Source organism: Macaca fascicularis, chromosome 13, assembly GCF_037993035.2.
Source record: "Macaca fascicularis isolate 582-1 chromosome 13, T2T-MFA8v1.1".
Lineage (NCBI taxonomy): Eukaryota > Metazoa > Chordata > Mammalia > Primates > Cercopithecidae > Macaca > Macaca fascicularis.
The window spans coordinates 118,548,301-118,558,780 of NC_088387.1; the positions used below are offsets into that span (position 1 = coordinate 118,548,301).

The following is a 10,480-nucleotide window of genomic DNA, read 5'->3' on the forward strand; positions in this document are numbered from 1 at the left end:
AGCCTCCCGAGTAATTTTTGAATTTTTAATAGGGACGGGGTTTTCCCATGTTGGCCAGGCTGGTCTCAAACTCCTGACCTCAGGTGATCCGTCCGCCTCAGCTTCGCCAAGTGCTGGGATTACGGGCGTTGAGTGAGCCACCAGACCTCGCCCAGAACACTTTTTAAAAGGAAAATGCGTAACATTCTAGGACAGCCTGTGTAAATCTTGTTTCCCAAACCAGTGAATCTGTGAATTCCAATACACTAAATGTTTGAGATGACAGAGATGAAGCCTCCCAAAAAACCACTAAACACAGATAGCTAGGAAACGGGGGGATGGGGAGAGAACGGGGCTCCGTGCTGGAGAAGGGTGAGAATAGGTTTGCAGCACCCTAAGCCTAAGTAAACAACTCATTCCAGAGAAACCAAGACAATCCCTGTCCAGGGATGGGGAGCGGGGGCGGGAGGGGAGACAGCGGAAATGCAGAAATGGGGGAGGGACCTATGGACTACTGATGATAAAGGGCCAGCCTTGATAACTGCTTAACGGGCACCTTCTTCACCTTCCTCACTACTCGCTCACCCACAAAGGCCTCAGCCAAGTATGGTCAAGAGCAGCTGCCAAAGCTTTGAAAACATCCAGTGCGCCTGCCCTACCATGTGAGTTCCGCGTCGGAAGCCTGACAGTTCTACTCCCACGAGGCCTGACCCTCATCTGCAAAATGGGAAAATACTATTGTGTTGCCTCGGAGGCCTCCCGGAATTAGTCTACCTGCAGGAGTAATTTGATGTAAAACGTATTATTTGGGGGACTGTTCAGTAAGATTGTCTCATCACCCTGTAAAAGCAGGAAGGTTAAATTTTACAAGGTAATGTTAAGGCTTATTAATAACTGTAAGCAATTTGGCATAAAGCCAAAACGGAGGAACTAATTCTCTAATAAGACATCTGCTCTACTCTACAAAGACCTGGTCCAACTACAGTCACCAGACACCACACCAGGGTCCTCACCTCGGGGCTTTCATTCCCCCAGGGCCTTCATTTGACGAACTGGAAAACGAAGGAAGTGGGGAAATGGACTACCCAAGTTTACACACCACTTAGCATCTACTAAACCTATTAATCAGATTTTTTTTTTTTTTTTTTTTTGTATTTCTTAGTACAGACGGGGTTTCATCATGTTAGCCAGGATGGTCTCGATCTCCTGACCTCGTGATCCACCTGTCTCGGCCTCCCAAAGTGCTGGGATTACAGGCTTGAGCCACCGCGCCCGGCTAATCAGACTCTTACATTTAGCTTGTGAAAGTCCACTTAACACCTAACATGAATTTATGTATAAAAAATTCAACAAATCTGATGGAATGGGAAGTGGAGGTGTTGGTTTAATGGATAATTTCAGTTCTACAAGATGAATGAAAAAGTTTCAGAGTTCTGTTTCCCAACTTTGCAGACATACTTAAGGCTACTGAGCTGTAAACTTAAAAATGGGTACTATGGTAAATTTTACATATATCACAATAAAAAAAAAGTACCAGGTATATTTTTAGTTTGAACCATGCAAAAGTGCTAATATTCAGCTATTTCTGCAGCATCATGTGATGACACTTGTACCCCCGAACACAAGCGGAGCCTCACAGGCACCAAGCTTGCTGGCGCACACACCCCTCCTGCTGAAACCCTCCGGCCCAACACAGGACGCCACTGATAGTGAAGACAGCTGCGCATCCATGAATCCGGAATTTTGAAAAACATAACTGAAACAGAGTACTGTGAATATATATTTTATTTAGTCACTTTTGTTTACAATTGAAACTCTGGGAATTCAAAATTAACATCCTTGCCTGTGAGCTTCTTATAGACACCAGAAAAAGTTTCAACCTACAAGAAAAGAAAGAATTCATCACAAAACTCTGAAATACACACTCAGCTTAAAACCTAATAGTTTCATGAAATTGTGCCCTGTATGGTCTTTCTCCTCAGCAACTAAGTACTGAGAAGATAAGGAATATGCACGACATGTCCGTAGCAGTCTTATAACCATGGACAAGCTCCTCTCCAATGTTGTGGGACAGGACTCTACACCAATGCACCGGGAAGCCACCAGGGGACCCCACCAGTCACCCACATGGTTATGTCCCCCCAAGACACTGATCTATCACCATCCACCCCTAACTCACCAAGAATATACAGCCTAACTAAAAGACTACCGAATGAGCCTACTTCCAAAAGGTACAGAGAATTTCAAGTGTTCAATTCTTTAAATTCTCCATTTAAAACGTGACACATAATCCAAAGTAGAGCAGGCTGAAGTGCGGGTAAAAGAACTAGTCCTGAGTTTACTACAGTCATTGCTCTGGTGGCACATGGAGACTGGTAACTCTAAAATCTACTCTCACTGTGGCTGAACCTGTCCATGATAAATGTCGACCTATTACCTTGTGTTCCACATTGTTCTGCTGTGCTTTGTCCAAATGAACCTTTATGAGCCGGCTGCCATCTAGTTTCACACGGATTCTCTTGCCCACAATTTCGCTTGGGAAGACCAAGTCCTCAAGGATGGCATCATGCACAGCTGTCAGAGTGCGGCTGAAAGAATAGTTAAAAAGGTAAGCAACACAGAATGCCTGCCCTCTCAACTCCAGAAGGCACCTCAAGTCAAAATGAAAATGTAAAACCCAGGTTCCTCAAGTCAAATTAACACTCATTTTCAAACAAGCTTGTTATATTTCACGTACCACACTAAAGCCTTTGCCTACCTAGAATACGGTAATAGCTTATTGACTTATTTCAAAAGCTCCGTCAATTTTAAATGTTACTCTGGGGTAAACGACAAACTCACCAAGGCAGTAAGTGACCATCTCTAGGGAATGTGATTAGTGATGTCTTTTATACATCTTTATTTTCACTTGTATCATTTCTCAACTAATTCACTACAATAACCTTAACATTCTTGCTCATTCTTGATGAAGAATGACCCCCTTCCAATGTCAAGATAATCTTTCTAAAAAATTGATATAATCACATAATTTACATAAAAGACTCTTCAAGAGCTCTCCTAGACCTCCAAGATATCTTCCAAACTCCTTGTTCTCTAGGATCAAATGAGGCAATCTTCCGCCCCTAGGCACTGTTCTATCACCAGCTCTAGGATAGCTGCCCCTCCCCGCACATGTGGGTCTTCAATTTCTAACCCATCAGCATCACGAAAACTGCCAGTGGAATCTTGCTCCTCATCTGAGTATCACTATCAAGTTCAAAACCTACCTACCTGCCACCCAACAAATGAGAAGTTTCAATTAATTGCAAGCTTTTGGGGCAGCTACCATGTACCATGAGACATCAGGAGTAAGTCAAGAGACAGCTCTTTGTTTCGGCATTTATGGAGCTGCCTTGTATACGGTTATCTGTCTAGGTCTCACCCCACTGTAGCTAACAATGACACTATAGTCTACTCATTTGGATTTCCTATCTGGCAGCGCCCATATACACAGTTAACATCTTCTGGTGGCTCTCAATTTTACTCCCAACATCTGTTCACAGCCACAAAGGGCAAAAACTTGAAGAAAGTCCATTTCCCAAAACCCTCATCACCTTTCAGAAAGCAAATCAAGACAAATGGATTGTTCACTGCGACTCATTCATTAAGCATATTCTTACAATACTAGGAAAGCACCCAAATATGGAAATTAGATTCCAAAGTTATCTACAAACTCTTAAAATGGGGAGCAAAGGAACAACTCAATCATCACAAACCACAGGGACTGGAGCACTTCAGAGGAAAAACCCTGCTATACCCCAAAACTGTATCAATTTCAGCATTTAACCTGAGTTAGACAAAGACAGCTCTACCGAATAGGGAAAATAAATCGGAAAGCAGGAAGCCGGATTGGAAAAAGTGGAATCACTATGACCTACCAGCTAGGCTTAGCGCGGACGAGGGAAGGCTTTCAACAGACTAGGCCCCACTAGAAACACTGAAGCCAGTCTGAGAAAATTTGGAAAACAGACATTTGTACTGAGGGGAATTAAAGCTATGGGTTTGAGGAACAGTCTTTTGGCTGTGTGGAAAGCAAAGCGACTGTTTTTATACTCGTTTCCTAACTCAGGTTCTCAGAACTGAGTTTCCAAAACCCTCTTTAAGTGTCATGATTTAGGAAAAAAAAAAATCCTAAATTCTTATGCCGCTCTGTCCATAAAAGTTTTTCAAAGTACTAAGCCATAGAATTCAAGTTCTACAAAACCTGGCACCTACCTTTCCACATACCACAGTTCAATACGACAACACATTGCTAGATTCCCAACACTATTTCCTAGTGGTTTTCAAAACAAGGCTGAGTTTAAAAAAACAAAAGAAAATGCCGCCCACGGTGGCTCACACCTGTAATCCCAGCACTTTGGGAGGCCGAGGCAGGTGGATCACGAGGTCAGGAGATCAAGACCACCCTGGCTAACATGGTGAAACCCCGTCTCTAATACAAAAAATTAGCCGGGCTTGGTGGTGGGCGCCTGTAGTCCCAGCTACTCGGGAGGCTAAGGCAGGAAAACGGCGTGAACCCGGGAGGTGGAGCTTCCAGTGAGCTGAGATCCGGCCACTGCACTCCAGCCTGGGCGACAGAGCAACACTCTGTCACCAAAAAAAAAAAAAAAAAAAAAATCTTAGGATTACTAGTATTAGCTACAATGAGCAAATTATCCCAGCCTTGAATCAGTTTTCTCATCCACTAAGGATAACAATACAAATTATACATTTCACAGGGTATAGGCATAACTAGAATTTTTTTTTCTTAAACTCATCCCTAGGTAAAAGTCCACAGGGATTTAATAGTTCACATTTATAGAACAACGTACTAATCAGAGACTAACAAAATACCAAAAGATCTAGTTTAAGAAGACAACTACCAATATTTCAGTTTATGCCAGATAACCTGTAAGTCAATCAAGTTCATAAATCATTTTCCATCAGCATCAGCTGCAATGATATTTTAACCTGTGATGTTATCACCCAAATCCACCTACATTTTTTACTTCCAATACAGAGCAAAAATAAAAATCAAAGATAAATCCAAGCTCACGTCAACTATGTCTAGCAGGCTTTATCACACAGAATTAAAGTAATGATTTCCGTCTCATCATTCCTATCCTGTGCACACATAATCGGAGGAAATCATCTCATCTTGTGACAGCACTGACCTACTAGACATACAATGGCTACGTGAATACATGTATGTTTTACATCTAGAATTCTAAAACATACCATGTGCAACTATAGAGGAAAGCAAATACTGCTACTCAAAAATTCCCACTTGAACATCTGTTTCTATAAGCTATAACTTACACAAATTAAGAGTTGTTAATAAGAGGAGTACACACATTTCTGAAACTACTAAAATACTCACCTCCTGGGACGCTTCTGTTTATTTTTTGTACGGCTTTTTCGAGTTGGCTTAGGCAGAATTCTCCTCTGTAAGGTAAAAATTATCATGCAACAAAATGAAAAAAGACCTTAAATTGACAAAAACCTAAAACTGTCATACTGCTTTAAAAGCAAGAATGGCAGGGTAAGTTCAAAGTTCAAGAAAGCTAAACAACTCAGATCCTGAGGAAACCGTTCTATGGAGTTACTTGCTGATTCTTGACTCATTCACTCAGAATCCACAGCCTCTACCAATATGCCAGCGGAAAAAAAACCTCCCAGACACGCCTTTCCCCATGCCTACTGACCCAGAATACTACTTTTATTCCTGATCAATCCTGGCACTTCATTCCCCAAAGACTTCAGCTTGCACCAATGCCAGATCCGAACTGTAACAGATTTCTTAGTTCGATCATCTCTGTAAGCAACCCACTAGACTTGTAGAATTTTAAATCTGGGAAATCATTTTCGTAACTCAAAACACAGCAGTCTGTCACTTCACAGATTTGTTTCGGCTCCTAAAGAGTGCACTTCGTCTTTTAAAAACTTCTTATTTTTCTATTTTTTGTAGACAGGGTCTCACCATGTTGCCCAGGTCACTGAGTGATCCAACCACCTCCACCTCCCAGTGCTGGGATTACAGGCGTGAGCCACCACGCTCCGCCTGTACTTCTTTCTGCCCATTTGGATTCCTAAAAGGATTGTTTTCATGACTCCAACTACCAATGCGGTCTAAATACAAGCAATTTTAGCAAAATTCACAAACAGAAACGTGCTGCAACAGAACAGATACCTGAGCGATAAAGACAACATGCTTCCCACTGAACTTTTTCTCCAACTCGCGTACTAGCCGGACTTGGATTTTCTGGAAAGATTTCAGTTGAGGAACAGGAACAAAGATTATGATAGCTTTCCGACCACCACCAACTTCAATTTCCTAAAGAAAAAAAAATCTATTTGTTAATTGCTTCAGAAAGCAAAAAAAGTAAACGTTGTGGTCAAATTAGAGACTAAGAAAGCCTTATCACTAACACCATAGCTGCATTACAAACTAGTAATAGTTTTGAGTTAATGATATATGCACCCTTCGGAGATGTCCTCATCTCTCTCCAACATTCACATTTCCTTATTCCAGGAACGGAGACTGTCCAGGCCAGGAGACCAATCACTGCCACTTCTGCACCCCCGCATGCGGCAACTCCGGGCAAAGTGTAGAGAAGTCTGCATCCTGGGAGCTCCCCATAGCTCTTCGCTGTATTTATAACTAAGTAAGGACAAGTAAGGTCCGAAACCGGCCCAGGCCCTCTCTACTCCACGTTTCTCCACCCACCGCACGTGCACAGCTTCAACTGCAGAGTACCTGCAACCCCACTCCCGCACCTGGGGGTATCACTGGCAAACGACACAGCGGAACCTGAGTTCAGGTTAGGCAGCCAGGCGGCAAGTCGTCCTCAACCGTAACCCGGGTCATCTAACAACCCTCCCAGGCACTGCGCGCTGAGACGCGCCGCACCTCCCTCCCAGCCGAGGGGCGCCAGCTTACCTTGGCTGCCGTAATATTCAGCTCCCTGAGCTGAGCCTTGAGGTCCGAGTTCATCTCCAGCTCCAGAAGAGCCTGAGAAGCAACGAACAGCAGGGCCGACCCTCAGCGCGCGTCCCAGCAGCCCGGGCCCAGCACACACGCGACCGCCTTCCCTCCCAGGCGGGGCGCCTCCACCCGCCCCAGACGCCAAGGAAACCCTGTCACCTGGGAGATGCCGGACTCGAACTCGTCCGGCTTCTCGCCATTGGGCTTCACGATCTTGGCGCTCGAACTGAACATGGTCTTCTCCTGGGAGAACTGAAGGCACAGCGGTCAGCGTTACGCGGCCGGGCTGCGGGCGCCGCCGGCTCGCCCTCCCGCCCGCACCCCCCGGCCAGGCCCCGCTCGCCCCGCAGAAGCCATCGGAGGACACGGGGCGGGTAATCGGCTGTATCCCCACCCGGTGAGCAAGGCCCGCCACTCCAGAGCCTGACTCCAAAAGGCGTTTTCCTCAACGCAAGAAGAAAAGTTCGGCCCAAGAACGGGCCGCCAACCTACCTCGCCGAGCGCCGGCTTAGGAAGAGGCCCAAATCTCGCGAGAGCACGTCAAACTCTGGCGGCGGAAGGGAAGAGGCGTAAACAGCGCGAGGAGAAGGGCGGAAACCGGAACATCACTGAGAAGCGGTAGAAGGCTAGACAGTCCCAGGAAGCGGCTCCGGGGACGAGTGTCTTGGTAACGCTTTTCCGCCGTAGGTTTCGTACTTTGGTGCCGTTTCCGAGCGTTCCGGTGCCGGCTCCCAAGATTCCTATCTTCGATGCATGTTGCAGGCGGGAACTGGCCTCGTCCCAGCCCTGGGTCTGGACGAGAGAAGGAGGCCGAAGAAAACCAACTTCGGCAACCTCCGGAGACAGGACGATTAAAAAAGGCTAACTTGGCTGGGCGCTGAGGCTCACGCCTGTAATCCCAGCACTTTGGGAGGCCGAAGCAGGAGGATCACTTGAGCTCAGGAACCAGCTTGGGCAACATGGCGAGACCCCATGTCCACCAAAATAAATACATAAATTAGCCGGTCATGGTGTCACGCGCCTGCAGGCCCAGCTACTCCGGAGGCCGAGGCGGGAGGATTGCTGGAGCTGAGAGGTCGAGGCTGCAGTGAGCGGAGGTTGCACCACTGCGCTCCAGCCTGGGCGACAGACCAAGACCCTGTCAAAAAATAAATTTAAAAAAATTATGAGGCCTTCGCTCTATGCTAGTACTGTACTAGGTGCTAATTATTAAGTAGAACAGACTGAACTCTTGCCCTCATGGAGCTTACAGTTTAGTGGAGAAGACATTACATAAACAGTATGACTATGTAATGACATTGTAATAACTTACATAACAGTAAAATGAGAGGTTGGGGAGGGATTATTTATGCTTTAAGAAGTCCGGAATCCTGGAACACTGAAGAGCCACAGGGTCTATCGCCTGGGGAAGAGCATTCCAGACAGGGAGAAACTCGTGCCGGAATGATCCCGGTGTGGACAGGTAATTTAATCTGAGCTTCAGTTTCCTCTTCTGTCAAATGTCAGGCAAGAGTTACTTTCAGCCGTGGGCCAGGCACTGTGAAAAATGCAGAAACATTACACTAGGTGCCCTCTCAGGATTCCCAACCACCTTTACTAAGCAGAGGTGGTATTCATCTCACATTTTTAATGCTAGGTATGCTCCCGCCCCATGCTTCTCTAATAATGTTTTTTAAAAGGCAAGTGACTATCTCCTTGGAAAATTAAGGATCACTTGAAATTTCTTCCTAATAGAAAGGAAACTACAGCTGCGTCTACAGTCTCATCTGGGCGGTCATTCTGAGGCCCCTTGTCGAACTAGATCCATTTCCTTACCCCACATGCACTTTTCAGCCTGGCTTTTATCTCTGCTGCTCTATAGAAGTAGTCATCTAAAAGTTCATCCAGTAAAGCTCTTTCTCTGTGAACCTGTCAATTGAGAAAAAAAATTAAAGTTATTTCTGGTTTCCAGTCCTTTGTTGAATAGGAGTGGTGAGCAAGGACATCCGTGCCTTGTTCCCCATCTTAGGGGAAAACAGATTCAGTCTTTCACCATTAAGTATAATATTAGCTCTAGGTTTTTTGCAGATATTTTTAATCAAATTCAGGAAGTTCCCTCTATTCCTATTTCTGAGGTTTTTTTTTTTTTAATCATGGATGTTGGAGTATGTCAAATGCATTGTTTCTGCGAACTAATATGATTATGTGAGTTTTTCTTCTTACACTGTTAATGTGCTGTTAATATACATAAATGCTTTTCCTTTCTAACTCTAGCTTTGAGCCTCATGAGATCCTAAGAAATGTGATTTTTTTTTTTTTTTTTTTTTTTTTTTTTTTTTTTTTGAGGCGGAGTCTCGCTCTGTCGCCCAGGCTGGAGTGCAGTGGCGCGATCTCAGCTCACTGCAAGCTCCGCCTCCCGGGTTCCCGCCATTCTCCTGCCTCAGCCTCCCGAGTAGCTGGGACTACAGGCGCCGCCACCACGCCCGGCTAATTTTTTTGTATTTTTAGTGGAGACGGGGTTTCATTGTGTTAGCCAGGATGGTCTCGATCTCCTGACCTCGTGATCCGCCCGTCTCGGCCTCCCAAAGTGCTGGGATTACAGGCTTGAGCCACCGCGCCCGGCCTGAAATGTGATTTTTAAAACTTAGAACCTGATAGAAGTTGATAAAGGTTGCACATGTGTTTTAATAGGTAGTTTCAGGATCATAATCACAACTTAGAGGATGATTCTACTAATTTCATGTTACGAAATGCCTACTAATCGTTACTTTTTTTTTTCCACTAGTTTTACTAGTACTAGCTTCTTTATTATTTAACCAAACAATAAGTGAGTCGATAATACCAACATAATTGACAACGAACAGAAATACCATCTATCCAATCCACTTACTTTTAGAACACTTTGTTAACTCTCTTATGTATCATTATGGACATGTGACATTGCAGATTTGCTATACATCAATCAAGCTCAGCCAGTATTTCTCCTTTGATCCTCAAATTATCTCAATTGTGACCAGGAGGGGCCCCTCTTAGATAAGCAGCCAAGTCTTGTCATCTCCATGAATGTCTGGACATCTTCTTGTTTTCTGGCACAAGATATTCCAGGCTCCTCTTGTAATTTTCTGCCTGAGACATAGAATGAGCCTTTTCTTCTAAAAATGCTGATAGTTTTTTTTTTTTTAAAAATAGTATTGGAGACCAGAATTTTGGCAGCAGGAAGCATCGTGGGGATCCTTGTAAGCCATTTCAGCGGACAGAGCTTAAAAAGATGCGTTTAAAATAATGTTTTCATAAAAGATACAAGTTCACATTGACATTCTCGATCCACTTCTAACAGAACGATTCCTTCTGAAATCCTCGATTCTATCATAGCATCTCCTTTTCTCCTGTAATAAAAACCTTGATTCCTAAACACAAAAATACAATTAACTTGCTTTATCTGACACTATGAGAGAATACATTCAAAATAACAATTCAGGCAGGCTGCAGTGGCTCACACCTGTATTCAGGCGGGCCTCA

The 10,480-nt window shown here is 44.5% G+C and overlaps 1 protein-coding gene across 2 annotated transcripts; it reads right to left on the reverse strand.

Annotated features, from left to right (window-relative positions):
• Positions 1 to 1,746: 1,746 nt before the first annotated feature.
• Positions 1,747 to 7,500, reverse strand: RPS7 (ribosomal protein S7). 2 transcript variants are annotated; one of them, XM_015433420.3, is made up of 7 exons: positions 7,475 to 7,500; positions 7,142 to 7,234; positions 6,938 to 7,009; positions 6,188 to 6,331; positions 5,378 to 5,442; positions 2,417 to 2,567; positions 1,747 to 1,859 (listed from the first exon to the last, which is right to left on the reverse strand). In XM_015433420.3, exons 2-7 carry the CDS (start codon positions 7,214 to 7,216, stop codon positions 1,782 to 1,784), a joined length of 585 nt encoding a protein of 194 aa, XP_015288906.1. In that variant the 5' UTR covers positions 7,217 to 7,234; positions 7,475 to 7,500; the 3' UTR covers positions 1,747 to 1,781. The 2 variants fall into 2 exon arrangements, with proteins under 2 accessions (XP_015288906.1, XP_065383539.1); XM_065527467.1 differs by having other exon boundaries at positions 7,377 to 7,500.
• Positions 7,501 to 10,480: the final 2,980 nt, after the last annotated feature.

Coding starts and splice junctions, on each gene's coding strand:
- RPS7 (XM_015433420.3), bottom strand. CDS start 7,216: ATGTTCAGTTCGAGCGCCAAGATCGTGAAGCCCAATGGCGAGAAGCCG. Junction 7,010..7,141: donor TCGAGTCCGGCATCTCCCAG/GTGACAGGGTTT, acceptor GTTGCTTCTCAG/GCTCTTCTGGAGCTGGAGAT. Junction 2,568..5,377: donor AAACAGAAGCGTCCCAGGAG/GTGAGTATTTTA, acceptor CTATTCTTTCAG/CCGCACTCTGACAGCTGTGC.